Here is a 15,460-nt window from a genome sequence, read left to right as displayed (position 1 = left end):
CTTACTGCTTCCTCTTCTCTCCCACTCCATACTCCCTTTTACTTTTGTTAATGTTCCTAGAATGTTTAACATACTTTTGTGCATTCCCCAATGCTCTTTCTTCTAGCTCTTCTCACTCAGGTCTCAGTTTTAATGTTTCATCCTTCAAGAGGCATCACTACACTTCTGCTCTACTTTTGTCTCCCACAAGTCCTAAGTTAGGTCTCACATATACTCTCCTATGCCTGCCTATACTTCACACTTTAAAAAATATTTTGTATTTGTTCACTTGATTGAACTGTCATCTTCCAGCAAACCAGTGACCTTGTCTGAAAATTTGAATACTCTGTCATCTATACATAGAAGATAGCTGGCACACACTAAGCATTTAATTAAGGTGTTTGAATAAATGAGTGAAGAAATCACTCAGTTGGATATCTAAGTATAGAATGACAGATTGTCTTCAGAGAAAGGATAAAGACACAGAAACACAAGTGAGTGAATAAAGAATGGAGATAGAGAAAAGCAATACCAATGTCTTTTTTTTTTTTTTTTTGGAAGAGACAGGGTCTTGCTAAGATGCTTAAGGGCCCCTTTAAGATCCTGAGGCTGGCTTTGAATTACAGTCCTCCTGTCTCAGTCTCCTGAGCTGCTGGTGTTACAGGCATCTGCCACTGCACCTGGCTCCAAATGTCTTTTTTACCTCTATAATAGCCATTATATTTGTGCCTTTAACAGGAGACTGTTATCCATCTCTTTATCCATCTCATTCCAGCCATCTATGGGAAAGTTGTGTTATTACAAAATATTTTCATCTATCCAGTAGCATAGTTGCCTCCTGTATGTTAAATACTAGGGACTTTGGTTCAAAATCATGAACTAGGCCATCTTTGTTATATTATTTAAATATTCTATGCTTCAGTATTGCAATATGATTTTTCAAAGGATTTTAATCTATATCCTGATCTATTATAAAGTACCCTAATGCTTTCCATATTATCCATGTTAATGTTTCATATTTTTAAATATTTGTCAAGATGTTTTAATTCACATAATGTATGGTTTTTTTAACTTTTTTTATTGGTTGTTCACAACATTACAAAGCTCTTGACATATCATATTTCATACATTAGATTCAAGTGGATGATGAACTCCCAATTTTTACCCCAAATGCAGATTGGTAGGTTACACATCCACAATTTTACATAATGCCCTATTAGTAATTGTTGTATTCTGCTACCTTTCCTATCCTCTACTATCCCCCCTCCCCTCCCCTCCCATCTTCTCTCTCTACCCCATCTACTGTAATTCATTTCTCTCCTTGTTTATTTTCCCATTCCCCTCACAACCTCTTATATGTAATTTTGTCTCCCTTCATTTCCATGCAATTTCCCTTTTCTCTCCCTTTCCCTCCCACCTCATGTCTCTGTTTAATGTTAATCTTTTTTTCCTGCTCTTCCTCCCTGCTCTGTTCTTAGTTGCTCTCATTATATCAAAGAAGACATTTGGTATTTGTTTTTTAGGGATTGGCTAACTTCACTAAGCATAATCTGCTCTAGCGCCATCCATTTCCCTGCAAATTCCATGATTTTGTCATTTTTTAGTGCTGCGTAATACTCCATGGTGTATAAATGCCACATTTTTTTTTATCCATTCATCTATTGAAGGGCATCTGGGTTGGTTCCACAGTCTAGCAATTGTGAATTGTGCTGCTATAACATCGATGTGGCAGTATCCTTGTAGCACGCTCTTTTAAGATCTTCAGGGAATAGTCCGAGAAGGGCAATAGCTGGGTCAAATGGTGGTTCCATTCCCAGCTTTCCCAGGAATCTCCATACTGCTTTCCAAATTGGCTGCACCAATTTGCAGTCCCACCAGCAATGTACAAGAGTACCCTTTTCCCCACATCCTCACCAGCACTTGTTGTTGTTTGACTTCAGAATGGCTGCCAATCTTACTGAAGGGAGATGGTATCTTAGGGTGGTTTTGATTTGCATTTCTCTGACTGCTAGAGATGGTGAGCATTTTTTCATGTACTTGTTGATTGATTGTATGTCCTCCTCTGAGAAGTGTCTGTTCAGGTCCTTGGCCCATTTGTTGATTGGGTTATTTATTATCTTATTGTCTAATTTTTTGAGTTCTTTGTATACTCTGGATATTAGGGCTCAATCTGAAGTGTGTGTAGTCAAAATTTGTTCCCATGATGTAGGCTCCCTATTTACCTCTCTTATTGTTTCTCTTGCTGAGAAAAAAACTTTTCAGTTAAAGTAAGTCCCATTTGTTGATTCTTGTTATTAACTCTTGTGCTATGGGTGTTCTATTAAGGAATTTGGAGCCTGACCCCACAATATGTAGATCGGAGCCAACTTTTTCTTCTATCAGACGCAGAGTCTCTCATTTGATATCAAGCTCCTTGATCCATTTTGAGTTAACTTTTGTGCATGGCGAGAGGAGGGGATTCAGTTTCATTTTGTTGCATATGGATTTCCAGTTTTCCCAGCACCATTTGTTGAAGATGCTATCCTTCCTCCATTGCATGTTTTTAGCCCCTTTATCAAATATAAGATAGTTGTAACTTTGTGGATTAGTCTCTGTGTCCTCTATTCTATACCATTGGTCCACCCGCCTGATTTGGTACCAGTACCATGCTGTTTTTGTCACTATTGCTCTGTAAATCTGGTATCGCTATGCCGCCTGATTCACACTTCCTGCTTAGAATTGCTTTTGCTATTCTGGGTCTTTTATTTTTCCATATGAATTTCATGATTGCTTTATCTATTTCTACAAGAAATGCCATTGGGATTTTGATTGGGAAGTAGAAGAATATCTTAGAAGATGGAAAAATATACCCTGTTCATAGATAGGCAGAACTAACATCATCAAAATGGCGATATAATGTATGGTTTGTAAGTAAATTACATTTTAATTATACCTTAATAATAACTTAAAAGGCATTTATTTGAACTATTAGTAATTCTGACTAAAAATTATTCCAATGAAGTGAAAAAATTCATATTTTTTAACATTTAGAGGAATATTTCCTGAAGGTTATGGAAAGTAGAATTGCTATCTATATTTTCAATAGATAGCATATTTGTGATTTCCTTTTATTTAAATAGGCAATTATGCCATGTTGCTAACTAAAGCTTATGTGAAGGTTAAGTGTATCTCCAGTTGATTTTTCCATGTTTTCAACAATCCAACACTAATTATATTTAATATTTCAAAATTTTTATTAAAATTTTAAGTAATATACTGCCTATAAAGATGAGAATTTTAAGAAATGATTCAACTCAATTAGCTGTGTGTATGTACACTCCTTCATCCCCAGTGCTCTGCTAAGAATTATTCCAGTTCTAATGAAATGCATTTTCTGTGGTTACAATTGCTCTTGACAAAATTAAGATGATAAAGAATTTTCTCCTCCTAGTATTTGAGGAAGTATTGCTATTTTGCCAGTTAGGGACCAAGAGTTACAAAAGTCAAGTTCAACCAGTTTATAGACAGGTAGATATAGAGTGTTAGTCAGTTTTTTGTTACTGTGACCAAAATACCTGACAAGAACAATGTAAGAAAGGAAAGATTTATTTTGGTTCATGATTGCAGAGGATTCAGTCATGGTTGGTCTGCTCCAAGGTGGAAACAACATAGTGAAATGGTATGTGTCTGATGGAGAGCTGTTCAGCTCATGGCAGCCAGAAAGCAGAGAGAACAAGCAAGGCAAGGACAAGATATGGTCCCCAAGGGCATGTCCCCAGTGACTTACTTCTCCAACATGCCCTGCCTGCCTACAATTACCACCTAATAGTCCACTCAAATTCCTAATCTATCAAATGGATTAATCCATTGTTGAAGGTACAATCTCATAATCCACTTTTTTTCCCCTTCTGAATATTGCTGTATTGCCTAACACATGAGCTTTTAGAGGAACATTCAAGATCCCAACCATAACATATAGCTACCAAAAATAATCAAAGTCTATGCCAGTGTACCTAAATATTTGAAGAAAATAATTTTCTTTCTATTTGAGTACTAGCCTATGGAGAAGGTTGAATTTTAAGGTCATATTTTCCATAATTTATTATAAAAATGATTTGTGAGTCTTGTGATATGTTTTATAAATTGACTTTCCAGAATCATGAATTAGTTTCAAATTAATAATACTTTTGAAAGGTTAGGATTTTACCTATTAATGTTTTAAAATGCTGCACATATTTTAGTTTATAAACCTGCAAAAGATACTTCTGTTAGAAGAAGATTTTAGTTCATAGTCATCGTGAATAAAACTTTCATGCTTAAAAAATCAGAAACATTTAGCTTTGTAGAACTTATCTTTCCACCCCCTTCACATTTGATCAGTTTATATCTATTGATGTATCCCCATTTTACTACCTTAAGCTTATATTTATTTCAGGATATAAATTGTTATGAATTACGCTCTTCTTAGGGAGCTAATAAACTTTCTAAATAATATTTTTTCAGGGTTCATCTTTCTAAATATTTCAAGGACTCCCAAGGTTTCTTACGTAGATGGAAGACTGTATGTGTTTCAATCCCAAGATAATTGAATCATTCTCCCCCAAATACACTATTCTTTGATTCTATTCTGTTGTCCCTCTTATAAGGCACCAAGGCCAAGAAATCTGAGTATAAGAGTAAATGACCTTTTCATTGATGTTCATAGCATTCCCTTCAGTAGTTTCTCAAAGAACTGTGCCAGCAGAAGTTTTAGCAATAGTTATATGGTACCTACACACCTGGCCTTCCAGTTCCACTCTAAATATTTCACAGGCTTCCCGATCAGTGTTCTTAAAACATAACTAAGGGCCAGATGCCTGTACTATTCAAGTCAATACCAGTAGTCTATAATATATTTTCTAAATTTTTGGTTACATTTTGTCTTAAATAATCCCAAGTAAGGAGTGCCAATAGCCTATTTCAAATCTCAGCTTATGAAACAGCTTTTTCTTCTCCATGGACACTGTCTAGTTAAACATATATCCTTTTATATTATAAATAGGGTTAGATAATGCCTACCCAAATTGGTGTGGGTGATTTTATTTACTCAAGTCTACTGATTCAAATACAAATCTCCTCCAGAAACACTCCCAAACATACCTAGAATAATTTTTACCAGCTGTGGTGGCATCTCTTAACCCAGTGAAGTTGACATAAAATTAACTATTAAATCTGATAACGGGGCTGGGGATGTGGCTCAAGCGGTAACACACTCGCCTGGCATGTGCGGGGCGCTGGGTTCAAGCCTCAGCACCACATAAAAATAAAATAAAGATGTTGCGTCCACCGAAATCTAAAAAATAAATATTAAAAAATTCTCTCTCTCTCTCTCTCTCTCTCTCTCTCTCTCTCTCTCTCTCTCTCTCTCTCTTCTCTTTCTCTCAAAAAAAAATCTGCTAACACATCTACTAAGCAACATCTAGGTCTAAGGATGCAAATTTAACTTAAGCTGACCATCATTCTACAGATATATTTACTATTACATATATAGCATTAAAACAAAGTTAAAAGAAGTTCATTGTCATTGTAAATAATTCACTTCTACCGTATGAAAATGTAAGTATCATGCCAGGGACTATCATGATATCTATATTCTAACTCTGTAAGGTTGAGTGCCTCTTATCTGTTTTCTAAAACTCTAAAATTTGCAATCTCATTTCTATGCCTTTTTGAAAAGGTTGTTTTGAAGAATCTGGAGCATAATACAAGATAATTATATTATAAATGGCAAAGTTCTGTATAAATTCAAATTAATGATGGTAGAATTATTTGTAATATTATATTATAAATTAATTCAGGGTAGAGATTGACTTTAATGATCATTGTGGGAACCACAATGTTTATTATAGTGCCAGTCAGTATCTTGCATTTAGTGGCTGCTCAAAAAATAAAAATTCCCTAAAGGAAATAAATATATGAAAAATAATGACCTCATCTAGTCCCTTTTTTATGTGCCATCCCATGTAAGATTTGGTGACATGGTTGAAATTCTGAAAGATTTCAGTGCTGACTTATGCCATATATCCCTTTTACAAAGTAATCACTTTGAAGATAAGTGAAGGACTTAAAGACTGGGCTACTTTCCATTTGTTATTTCAAAGATAAGCCATTCCCAGAATTTTTCAAATTTTCTCACTTTAGTGCACAGACAGAATTTCTGAAATCAATTTTTGTTCTATAAAAACAAATTTATGAAATTGTATATCACTACATGAACATGTTTTAGCCAGTGAAAAATTGTGTTAGGATAAATGGGGAACATAAAATTCTTGCTTTTCTTATTATCTATTGCTTTTTCTCTGTGTTTTTGTAGATGTTGAGCTTTCTGAAATATATAAACAATTTAGTAATTTGCATTGCAAATAGATTGTAAGTAAGTGACCTTTGTAGAGTGTTTCTGCCTAGTGAGTCCCTGGCATGAGTCTGGATTTTTTTTTTTAATGGAAGAAAGTCTAGAAATACCCCTTTAATTCTGTGCTAAGATACGAAGAGTATTGTCTCAGTTCTGCTACACTTAAACAGTATGTTTAACATACAGTATATGGTAATAGTGCAAAAGGGAAAATCAGAATGTATGTAATCATTATGTTCCCTTTTTTGTATAAAAAGAAAGTAGAGTATGTCAAAAATGTTATTCTTTCGGGTCTATTCATATCAAAATAGACTAAAGAGTTAAAAGATTTAATGTCACCTATTAGCCTGAAAGGGGTTGTTGTATTGCTAATGTGAATGCTAATAGTTAAAATAGAATAAAAAAGAACATAGGAAGGAGGCATCTCATTTTAAAAATCATAGTGTATTCCATAAGTGTCAGCTGCAAAGTAATTTTCCAGAAATGGTCTGACTTACCCATCGACTACCATTGTAAAACTAGAGCTGTGTTCCCATAGAAAATAAATTTGGCCCCAGGTTATAATAAAACACTGAAAAATTCAGAAAACCCTATAAAATCAAGTATTTCAAGGCACAATTATCAGTTCCTGATAAAAAGTTCTATCACAAAATATTAATACCACTGGAGTGCATCTTAAACTAGTACACCACAGACAGTGTTATTATCCTCTTTCTACAATTCCAAGTCTGTTAAATTTTATTTTGGTGCTAAGTGTTGAACCCAGAGGCACTTCATCAGTGATCTACATCCACAATCCTTTTTATTTTTGTTTTGGGACAGGGCCTAAGTTGTGTGGGACTTTGTACATTGCTGAGACTGGCCTCAAACTTGCAATCCTCCTTCCTCAGCCTCCAATGTAGCTGGGATTATAGGCATGCACCACTATACCCAACTTACTCTTATTTAAAAAAATTGACTGGGTTCTCTTTATTTTTCATGTTTAGTGCACTTAACTTTCTCTGAAACATTCTTTTTGTTGTGTTTGTTTCAGTCCTAAGGGATTGAACCCAGGGGCTCTTTATAACTAAGTACCTCCCCAGTCCTTCTCATTTTTTTTTTTTAATTTGAGACAATCACTAACTTTCTAAGTTGTATGAGAATCTTGGAGAGTACTTCATTTTTGACTCTAAGACAGTAACCATTTTTGTTGATCTCAGCAACTTCAGAACTCTGTTTCTGAAAGCATTGCAAATCCTGTTGGTTTTCTTTTTAAACTTCTATTGGCATTTATATACCTATTGACTATATTGATTTCATGTTATAATCCTTTAACAGGACTTATCAGATATTTTATACCTATGAATTTCACTAATTTGCTGAGGCTGGCCTCAGATTTGTAATCTTCCTGCCTCAGCCTCATAAGTCATTGGGATTACAGGCGTGTGCCACCAGCAAGTATCTGTGCTTACATTTGTTGAACACTGGATATAGGGAATTAAAATTGGATAAAGGGGGACTTATCAAGGCATATTTTTACAGATTCTTCTCTGAGCTCTGTATGTCTAGAGATAAAGGCAATTTTTTCCTCTGTGTATGGGATGGACAGTTCAGGATTAAGGGTCTTATGACCTGCTTCAGAGGTATTGTCAGAGAATTTTTTTTCCACCTGCTTCAGGGAAGAACCATGAAGGGAAGGTATAAATGACATTCCTAATTCTGCTGTTTTCTCAAATGGCAAAGTCCCATATTTTCAGGATAGTGTATACTGAATCTGATCACTTTCTTCCTTCTTCTCCCTCCCTCTGCTTCCTCTCCTTAAGCAGTATGGATAGTTGGTGTGTGTGTGTGTACTTGATATATGTGTGTGTTATACATATACATACACATGTACACACAAATATAACATATATAGAATTTACTATAGCCTCTGTATTTCTATATACTATGTATAGTATAAAAGAAAATTTTATATATTTCTTTTTCTCTAAATTTTTGTTGCTATTCCTTTCTCATTATGTTACTCATAAATATATATAAAGTTATTTTCTACCTATGTGCTTTCATTTAGCAAACATGATCTTGCAGACATATCCTACATGGTTATATATTAAACAGTCTCCTTGTTTTAAAAAATTTTAAGCTTACTAGTCAATATGACTCTAGCAAATAGTTTACTGATTGATTCTGTACACAACTTGCTGGAGACTAATTCATATGTCGATGATCTAACCATCCAGTACCTCAGAATGTGACTGTATTTGGAGACAGGGCCTTTAAATAAATAAATAAGTTAAAGGAAATTAATTAGGGTGTGCCATAATCTAATATGATTGGTGTCCCTGAAGAAAGAAGAGATCACAACACAGATCACACAGGGGGACAACCATATGAGAACACAGCAAGAAGTTAGCCATCTGTGAGCAAAGGAGAGAGACTTTATAAGAACCTCTCACAATTCTAGATTTGGGATCTATGAGAAAATAAATGTATATTGTTTAGCCACCCAGACTGTGATGTTTTATAATGGCAGTCCTAGCAAATGAATACACAAGTATTTGTGAAGTGCAAATATGTTTACAGAAGTGATTATTTAATTCAGTCTCTATTGAGTGATAGCCTCTGAAGTGAGTCTTATTGGATCATGTTCCTTAACACAAAGCTACAGCTTTACAAAGAGTGCGAGAGACCAGTATGAAAAACTGTCCACAATGCACAATAACATGGTGAAGCTGTATGAGAATCTTGGAGAGTACTTCATTTTTGATTCTAAGACAGTAACCATAGAGGACTTTTTTGGTGACCTCAGCAACTTCCGAACTCTGTTTCTGGTGAGTAATATATCTGAAAGCATTGCAAATCCTGTTGCTTTTTTTTTAAAAAATTTCTATTGGCATTTTATATACCTATTGACTATATTGATTTCATGTTATAATACTTTAATAGGAATTGACAGATATTTTAAACCTATGACAAGGATAAAAATTGTTGACTGGCTTAATGTATAATGGGGACCTAACTGAATTATCTTCAACTTTAGGTATACATGGGAGATTTTCTACCAAAGTTTTATTGGAAATAAATGAATTGGTAATTAAATGACCCTGATTTTTATATAGCACAGTATTATACTTTTACTTAGCTTAAAAATTATAACCTAAAAATCATCTTTTACTTAATACATTAAAATGCTGTGATTTATGAACAAGTTTTTTCTACAGCCTAAATGAGAAACTGAGATTTTAAATTGGATAATGTAAATGACCTTGAATACCTAAAGTTACTTTCACAATGTGGGCTTTGTTTTAAACTGCAACTATTGGGAATAATAGTAATATTACCATTAATTGGTAATGAACATTTAGGGTGAAAGTTATCCTAGAAGGAAAAAAAAAGGCTTTGCTACATAAATGCTTCATTAATTCATCTCCTCAGAATTCAATAAAGAAGTAGAAAATGCAGCATAGATTGATTATGATAGAAACAGAAAGATATGCACAATAATTGATATCAATCAGGTAATGGTCCATATATTTGAAAGAACTCTAGAGATTATACCCAATGAGAAGATCAGTTAGCAAACAAATTTTTGCAGTTTGAGGTATGTTTCTCTTCCAGAGCAGATGTTTGTTAAATAAGGCTCCCTCTCATAGTCAGTGATGCCCTATGACATAACTTGATTTTGGTGTGAATTATACAATCTGTGGGATGTTAATATACTTATAAAAACCAAATTGTTTTCATATACTAACCCAAGAATACAAACCAGGGCACATGCCAACAGTTAAATGAGCAACTTTGGTAACAGAGGCTACAAGCTACACCAAAAACTTTCATAAATATTATCATTGGCTTTCATTTTTGCTGAAAATGTTAGCTGATTTTGGTCTTTGCCCCTTAATAGAGATACATATTTATCTTTTTAGCTGACCAATAATTAGTATAACGTGTTGTACTTAGCAATAATAGGGCTAAGAGACAGTAGTAGTCAAATCATTTTCAAAATTTAAAAGCTATTTTTTAAATTTTTTTTTTTTATTGTTGGTCGTTCAAAACATTACATAGTTCTTAATATATCATATTTCACAGTTTGATTCAAGTGAGTTATGAACTCCCATTTTTACCCCATATACAGATTGCTGTATCACATCAGTTACACTTCCATTGATTTACATATTGCCATTCTAGTGTCTGATGTATTCTGCTGTCTATCCTATTCTCTACTATCCCCCCTCCCCTCCCCTCCCCTCCCCTCCCCATTTCTCTCTCTACCCCCTCAACTGTAAATCCTTCCACTTGTATTATTTTTCTCTTACAAAATCTATCAATATGATACAAGCACATAAACACTCAGATTATATCTACCTGGATTATATTCCATAAGTAAAGAAACAGTACACTAGTCTTCCCTTACTTGTGTTTTCACTTTCCATAGTTTCAGTTATTCATGGTCAACTGTAGTCATAATATCAAGTGGAAAATTCAAGAAGTTAAAAAACTCATGTTATAACTGTTTTATTGTATTATTAGTTATAGCTAATTTCTTACTGTGCCTAATTTACAAATTAAACTTTATGACAGTTACTTAAGTATATGTGTGTTTTGATACATATGTTTAAATATGTATATATATATATATATATACACACACACACACACACACACACACACACACACATACATATAGATCTATAGATGTAATTTGGTATCATTTGTGGTTTCGGGTCTATGCAGAATATCTCAGAAAGCATCCTCCTCAAATAATAAGGAAATACTTAATGTTAAAAAGGAGTAAGAAACAAAAATATATACTTATTTGGCACATTTAAATGATAAAACAAAGTATTTTTTAAAAATATTTATTTATTTATTTTTTAGTTTTCGGCGGACACAACATCTTTGTTGGTATGTGGTGCTGAGGATCGAACCCAGGCCGCACGCATGCCAGGCAAGCGCGCTACCGCTTGAGCCACATCTCCAGCCCCACAAAGTATTTTTTAACAAAACAATGCATGTGGGTAAATGGAGAAAAAAGTATACAATTAATATTACCAAACTCCACTTAAAAACATCTTGTTTTAATAAGGACCAAGTCCTAAAACACTGCCTGTCACATTATGTGCCTCCTCATTTCCCCAATGAGCAGAAACACCATAGTCAATGCTTTATTTTTCACACATTGCCGCATTTTTTTTATTTGTTGCTCAAAACATTACAAAGCTCCTGACATCATATTTCATACATTTGATTCAAGTGGGTTATGAACTCCCATTTTTACCCCATATACAGATTGCAGGATCACATCGGTTACACATCCACATTTTTACAAAATGCCATATTAGTGACTGTTGTATTCTGCTACCTTTCCTGTCCTCTACTATCCCCCCTCCCCTCCCCTCCCATCTTCTCTCACTACCCCATCTACTGTAATTCATTTCTCTCTCTTTTTTCCCCTTTCCCCTCACACCCTCTTATATGTAATTTTGTATAACAATGAGGGTCTCCTTCCATCTTCCATGCAATTCCCCTTCTCTCTCCCATTCCCTCCCACCTCTTTTCCCTGCTTAATGGTAATCTTCTTCTCATACTCTTCCTCCCTGCTGTTTTGAGTCGCCCTCCTTATATCAAAGAAGACATTCAGCATTTGTTTTTTTAGGGATTGGCTACTTCACTTAGCATAATCTGCTCTAATGCCATCCATTTCCCTGCAAATGCCATGATTTTGTTATTTTTTAGTGCTGAGTAATATTCCATTGTGTACAAATGCCACATTTTTTTATCCATTCATCTATTGACAGGCATCTAGGTTGATTCCACATTCTAGCTATTGCGAATTGGGCTGCTATGAACATTGATGTAGCTGTATCTCTATAGTATGCTCTTTTTAGGTCTTTGGGGAATAGTCTGAGAAGGGGAATTGCATTTTTATAAAGACAATTCCTGTATTATAGTGTATGTCTAGCCATATTAGCCAGATGCTTGCTAAGAAGTATTCTTGTGTTGCTTTTTAATCATAATGTTTTTTTTTTAAATAAACCAATTCTGTGTCCTTGTGCAAGACAAAATGTGTGACTTTAGGTAAGTCATTTACCCTTTCTAGTTATGCATTTTTTGATGTATTTTTTTTGTTTTGTTTTTTTGTCTTTGTAAAATGAAAGGCTTTGAGTACTGATCTCTGAGAATTTTATTCCATTTTAGTATTCTGAGTCATGGTCAGAATTTCAAAAATGGCAGTCATATCCATTATATCTTTTTCTTTGGGAGGTGCTATCTTCACTGCATATTTAGCTTAATACAAAGGAGAAATTTCTCATTTATCTTTCTCTTTGTAAATAATCTGACATTATTATGTCTACTTTCATGTGCATTAAACTTTTTGATCTGTTTAGACTTGAGTTTCAAAACAAGTAACCAAATCTTACAAAGTGTCAATTAATATCAAATACTTACTAATGTAGTCTTGGACAGCTGTTGCCATCTGTGCCTTACATACAGTACTGCTACCACTTCCATCTACAAAATTTTAACAACATACTGCAAGAGAACTGGGTGTACAACTTATTAGCTGTATTTAACTTGGCTTGAGCATATAACCTCTCTGGGCATTGGTTTCCTGATCTGTAAAATATGAATGATATTCCTGCTGTGTCTTCTCGCCAATATGCAGCAAAACTTTGTAACCTTTGCTAAGCAGATGTAGATTATTAGTAGCCATTCTCTGATCTTTCCAGCAATTACTTAATAAGAAACAACTTGATTTTGATAATGGTATGGTCCAGAGATAAAAGGAAGAGACTATCATTGATAATCCTATCCATGAGTGGAGAAAGTAAAATAAATGCAATATTATTGAATAAGTAAGTGTAATACATATGTAATACATACATAGTAATACATTAAGTTATGATATTAGTATGAAGGAAGAACTGCCTAATTCTGCCTACACTGTCCAGAAAGCCTTCATAGAGAATTTGACATTAGGGCAGGGTCTGGAAAACTCCATAGGAGATTGACAAGCAGATTTTGACAAGCAGATTTAAGAGTTTACACCTGATCTGTAAGACTCCTAAATCAACATCACCAACTTCAGTCAATCACTTGTGTTCACCATGTTCCTGTTTCATAGTGAGCTTGAAGTGATTTCACTCTCCCAGGGGAAGGAAGAACCCTGAAAGAGAGACAAAAATTGTAATCGCCTGAAGTTCCCATTTTCTTAGTGCTTTGTGTGTTTGGCCTCAGGGTTCTTAGTGCTAAAAGCATATTGGACTATAGATGGAAGCAATAAAATACCAGTAGTGCTGAGAAGAAAATAAGAGTTCTGATTCATGTGCTACCAAAAATTACTTCCAAATGAGCTCAGAGTTTCATCTTGGGAGATCTATTTGGCATGTGTAGCATAAACAAAATGCACATACCAAAAATTCTTCCTCAGAGAGAGTGTCTCTAAGAGATGGGAAACACAGAAATAAACAAAAGTGGTTGACATTATGGATTAAGACCTTTTTTCAAAATAATCACATCAATTTAATAAAGGCAGAAATGTATAATTTCCATGGGATGCTGCTCTATAAATTATTAATATGATTCATACATTACTCAGCTAATGAGGATATTAAAGGTATCCAAAAGAAATGCATAGTATATTATTACACAGATATATGTTATTGGAAACATTTACAAATTTAGATTTTCTAGTTAGTTTTTCTGGGATCTCATCAGAGTTTTTAAAACTGCATATAATCTAGGCAAGATTAATTAACAACCACTAGATTCAAGTTGAATATTGTGTGGAAGAAAATTAAATTCCATATTTATGCAATGTATAAACATCTTGTTTGCTCATTCTCCTTTATGCTTCAGTCATTCTACTAGTTCAAACAGTTGACTGCACAAACACTCTTTTTTTCTTTTGAGATATTTTGAATAGAATATTCAAAATCAGTGAACCTTATATATTTCACTACCATACAATATCTTGCTTAGGCATAAAAATTAATTTCAGCTGTTGGAAAAATGTTTGAGGCAAGTATTATACTTCAATAACTTTCATAGCTCCAAATAAATTATAGAAAATACTTCTTTTCTCTCTTAAATCTGTCAGTCTCCTGCTGCTTCTGTATGTTTTTGTTTTGTTTTGTTTGTAACGAACAATATGTTACCCAGGCACTCAATAAATATTTGTTGTGTGTACCCCCATTCTATACCTCATACACTAGAAATATATAGGGATAAGGCTTTGTAGAGTTATTAGATGCAATTACATAATTTAGAAAGAAAATGTTGCCATTACTATTAATCATGCTAGCATATTTCCCCTGAATCAAATAAATACATTCATCATTTGATAAATAAACATTGGAACACCTCTTAGATGAGTATTAAAATGGCTGTTAGGAGTAATACCAAATAATCATGGAGTTGTATGTCATTGTTCAGTCTTGCTACTTCTACCTTCTAGATGTCTTTTTAATCTATCCATTTGTCTCTAAGCTCACTAACACTATTTTAGTTCTGGGCCTCCACCATCTCTTAGCTGGACTATAACAGTGACCTTATGTCTGGTATCTCCATCTCTGGGTCTACATTTATACATTACTTTCCTCTCTCTCTCTCTCTCTCTCTCTCTCTCTCTCTCTCTCTCTCTCTCTTCCCCCCCCCCATCCCTCCCTCCCTCCTTCTCCCCTCCTCCGTCCCTCCCTCTTTTCAGTACAGGAGTGCTGGGGATTGAACCCAGGGCTTCTCAAGTGCCAAGCAAGCCCTCGACCTCTGAGCTATACACTAGCTCCTCATCCATTTCTATTTCTAATTTTTAATCCATTCACCACATTGTTACCAAGTTAAAAACAAACCAATATTTAAAATAAAATATGATCTTAACTCTCCTTACTTAAGATTCTTTCATGACTTCCCTATATAGCCTCATGATCAACCTGATCTTTTAAAAATTAAAGTGGCATACAAAAGAACTATGCTTTAAGGCCAGACCATCTTATGATTGGTCCTGAATGAGCCACATTACTTACTCACTCTCTTCTCGGATTGGGAAAACTCAAATCTGGAAAGTAGAAGCAGCACAAGTCACAGCAAGTTCCTAAGAGGACCAAAGCCTCGCAGAACAGAGAGAAACTTTAG

The 15,460-nt window shown here is 34.4% G+C and overlaps 1 protein-coding gene across 4 annotated transcripts in view; it reads left to right on the top strand.

The window, feature by feature from the left end:
• DIAPH2 (diaphanous related formin 2) overlaps positions 1-15,460 on the top strand; it is an 813,387-nt gene that overhangs the window by 579,243 nt on the left and 218,684 nt on the right. For all 4 annotated transcript variants that reach the window (XM_081278193.1, XM_081278192.1, XM_081278190.1 and 1 more), the window contains one exon: positions 8,991-9,159. In XM_081278193.1, the coding sequence (XP_081134319.1) occupies positions 8,991-9,159 (169 nt within the window). The remainder of the gene's footprint in view (positions 1-8,990; positions 9,160-15,460) is intronic.

The sequence above is a fragment of the Spermophilus citellus genome (assembly GCF_964194105.1).
Source record: "Spermophilus citellus genome assembly, chromosome: X".
Lineage (NCBI taxonomy): Eukaryota > Metazoa > Chordata > Mammalia > Rodentia > Sciuridae > Spermophilus > Spermophilus citellus.
Note: the sequence above shows the minus strand (reverse complement) of the source record. Positions and strands in the feature narration are given on the sequence as shown.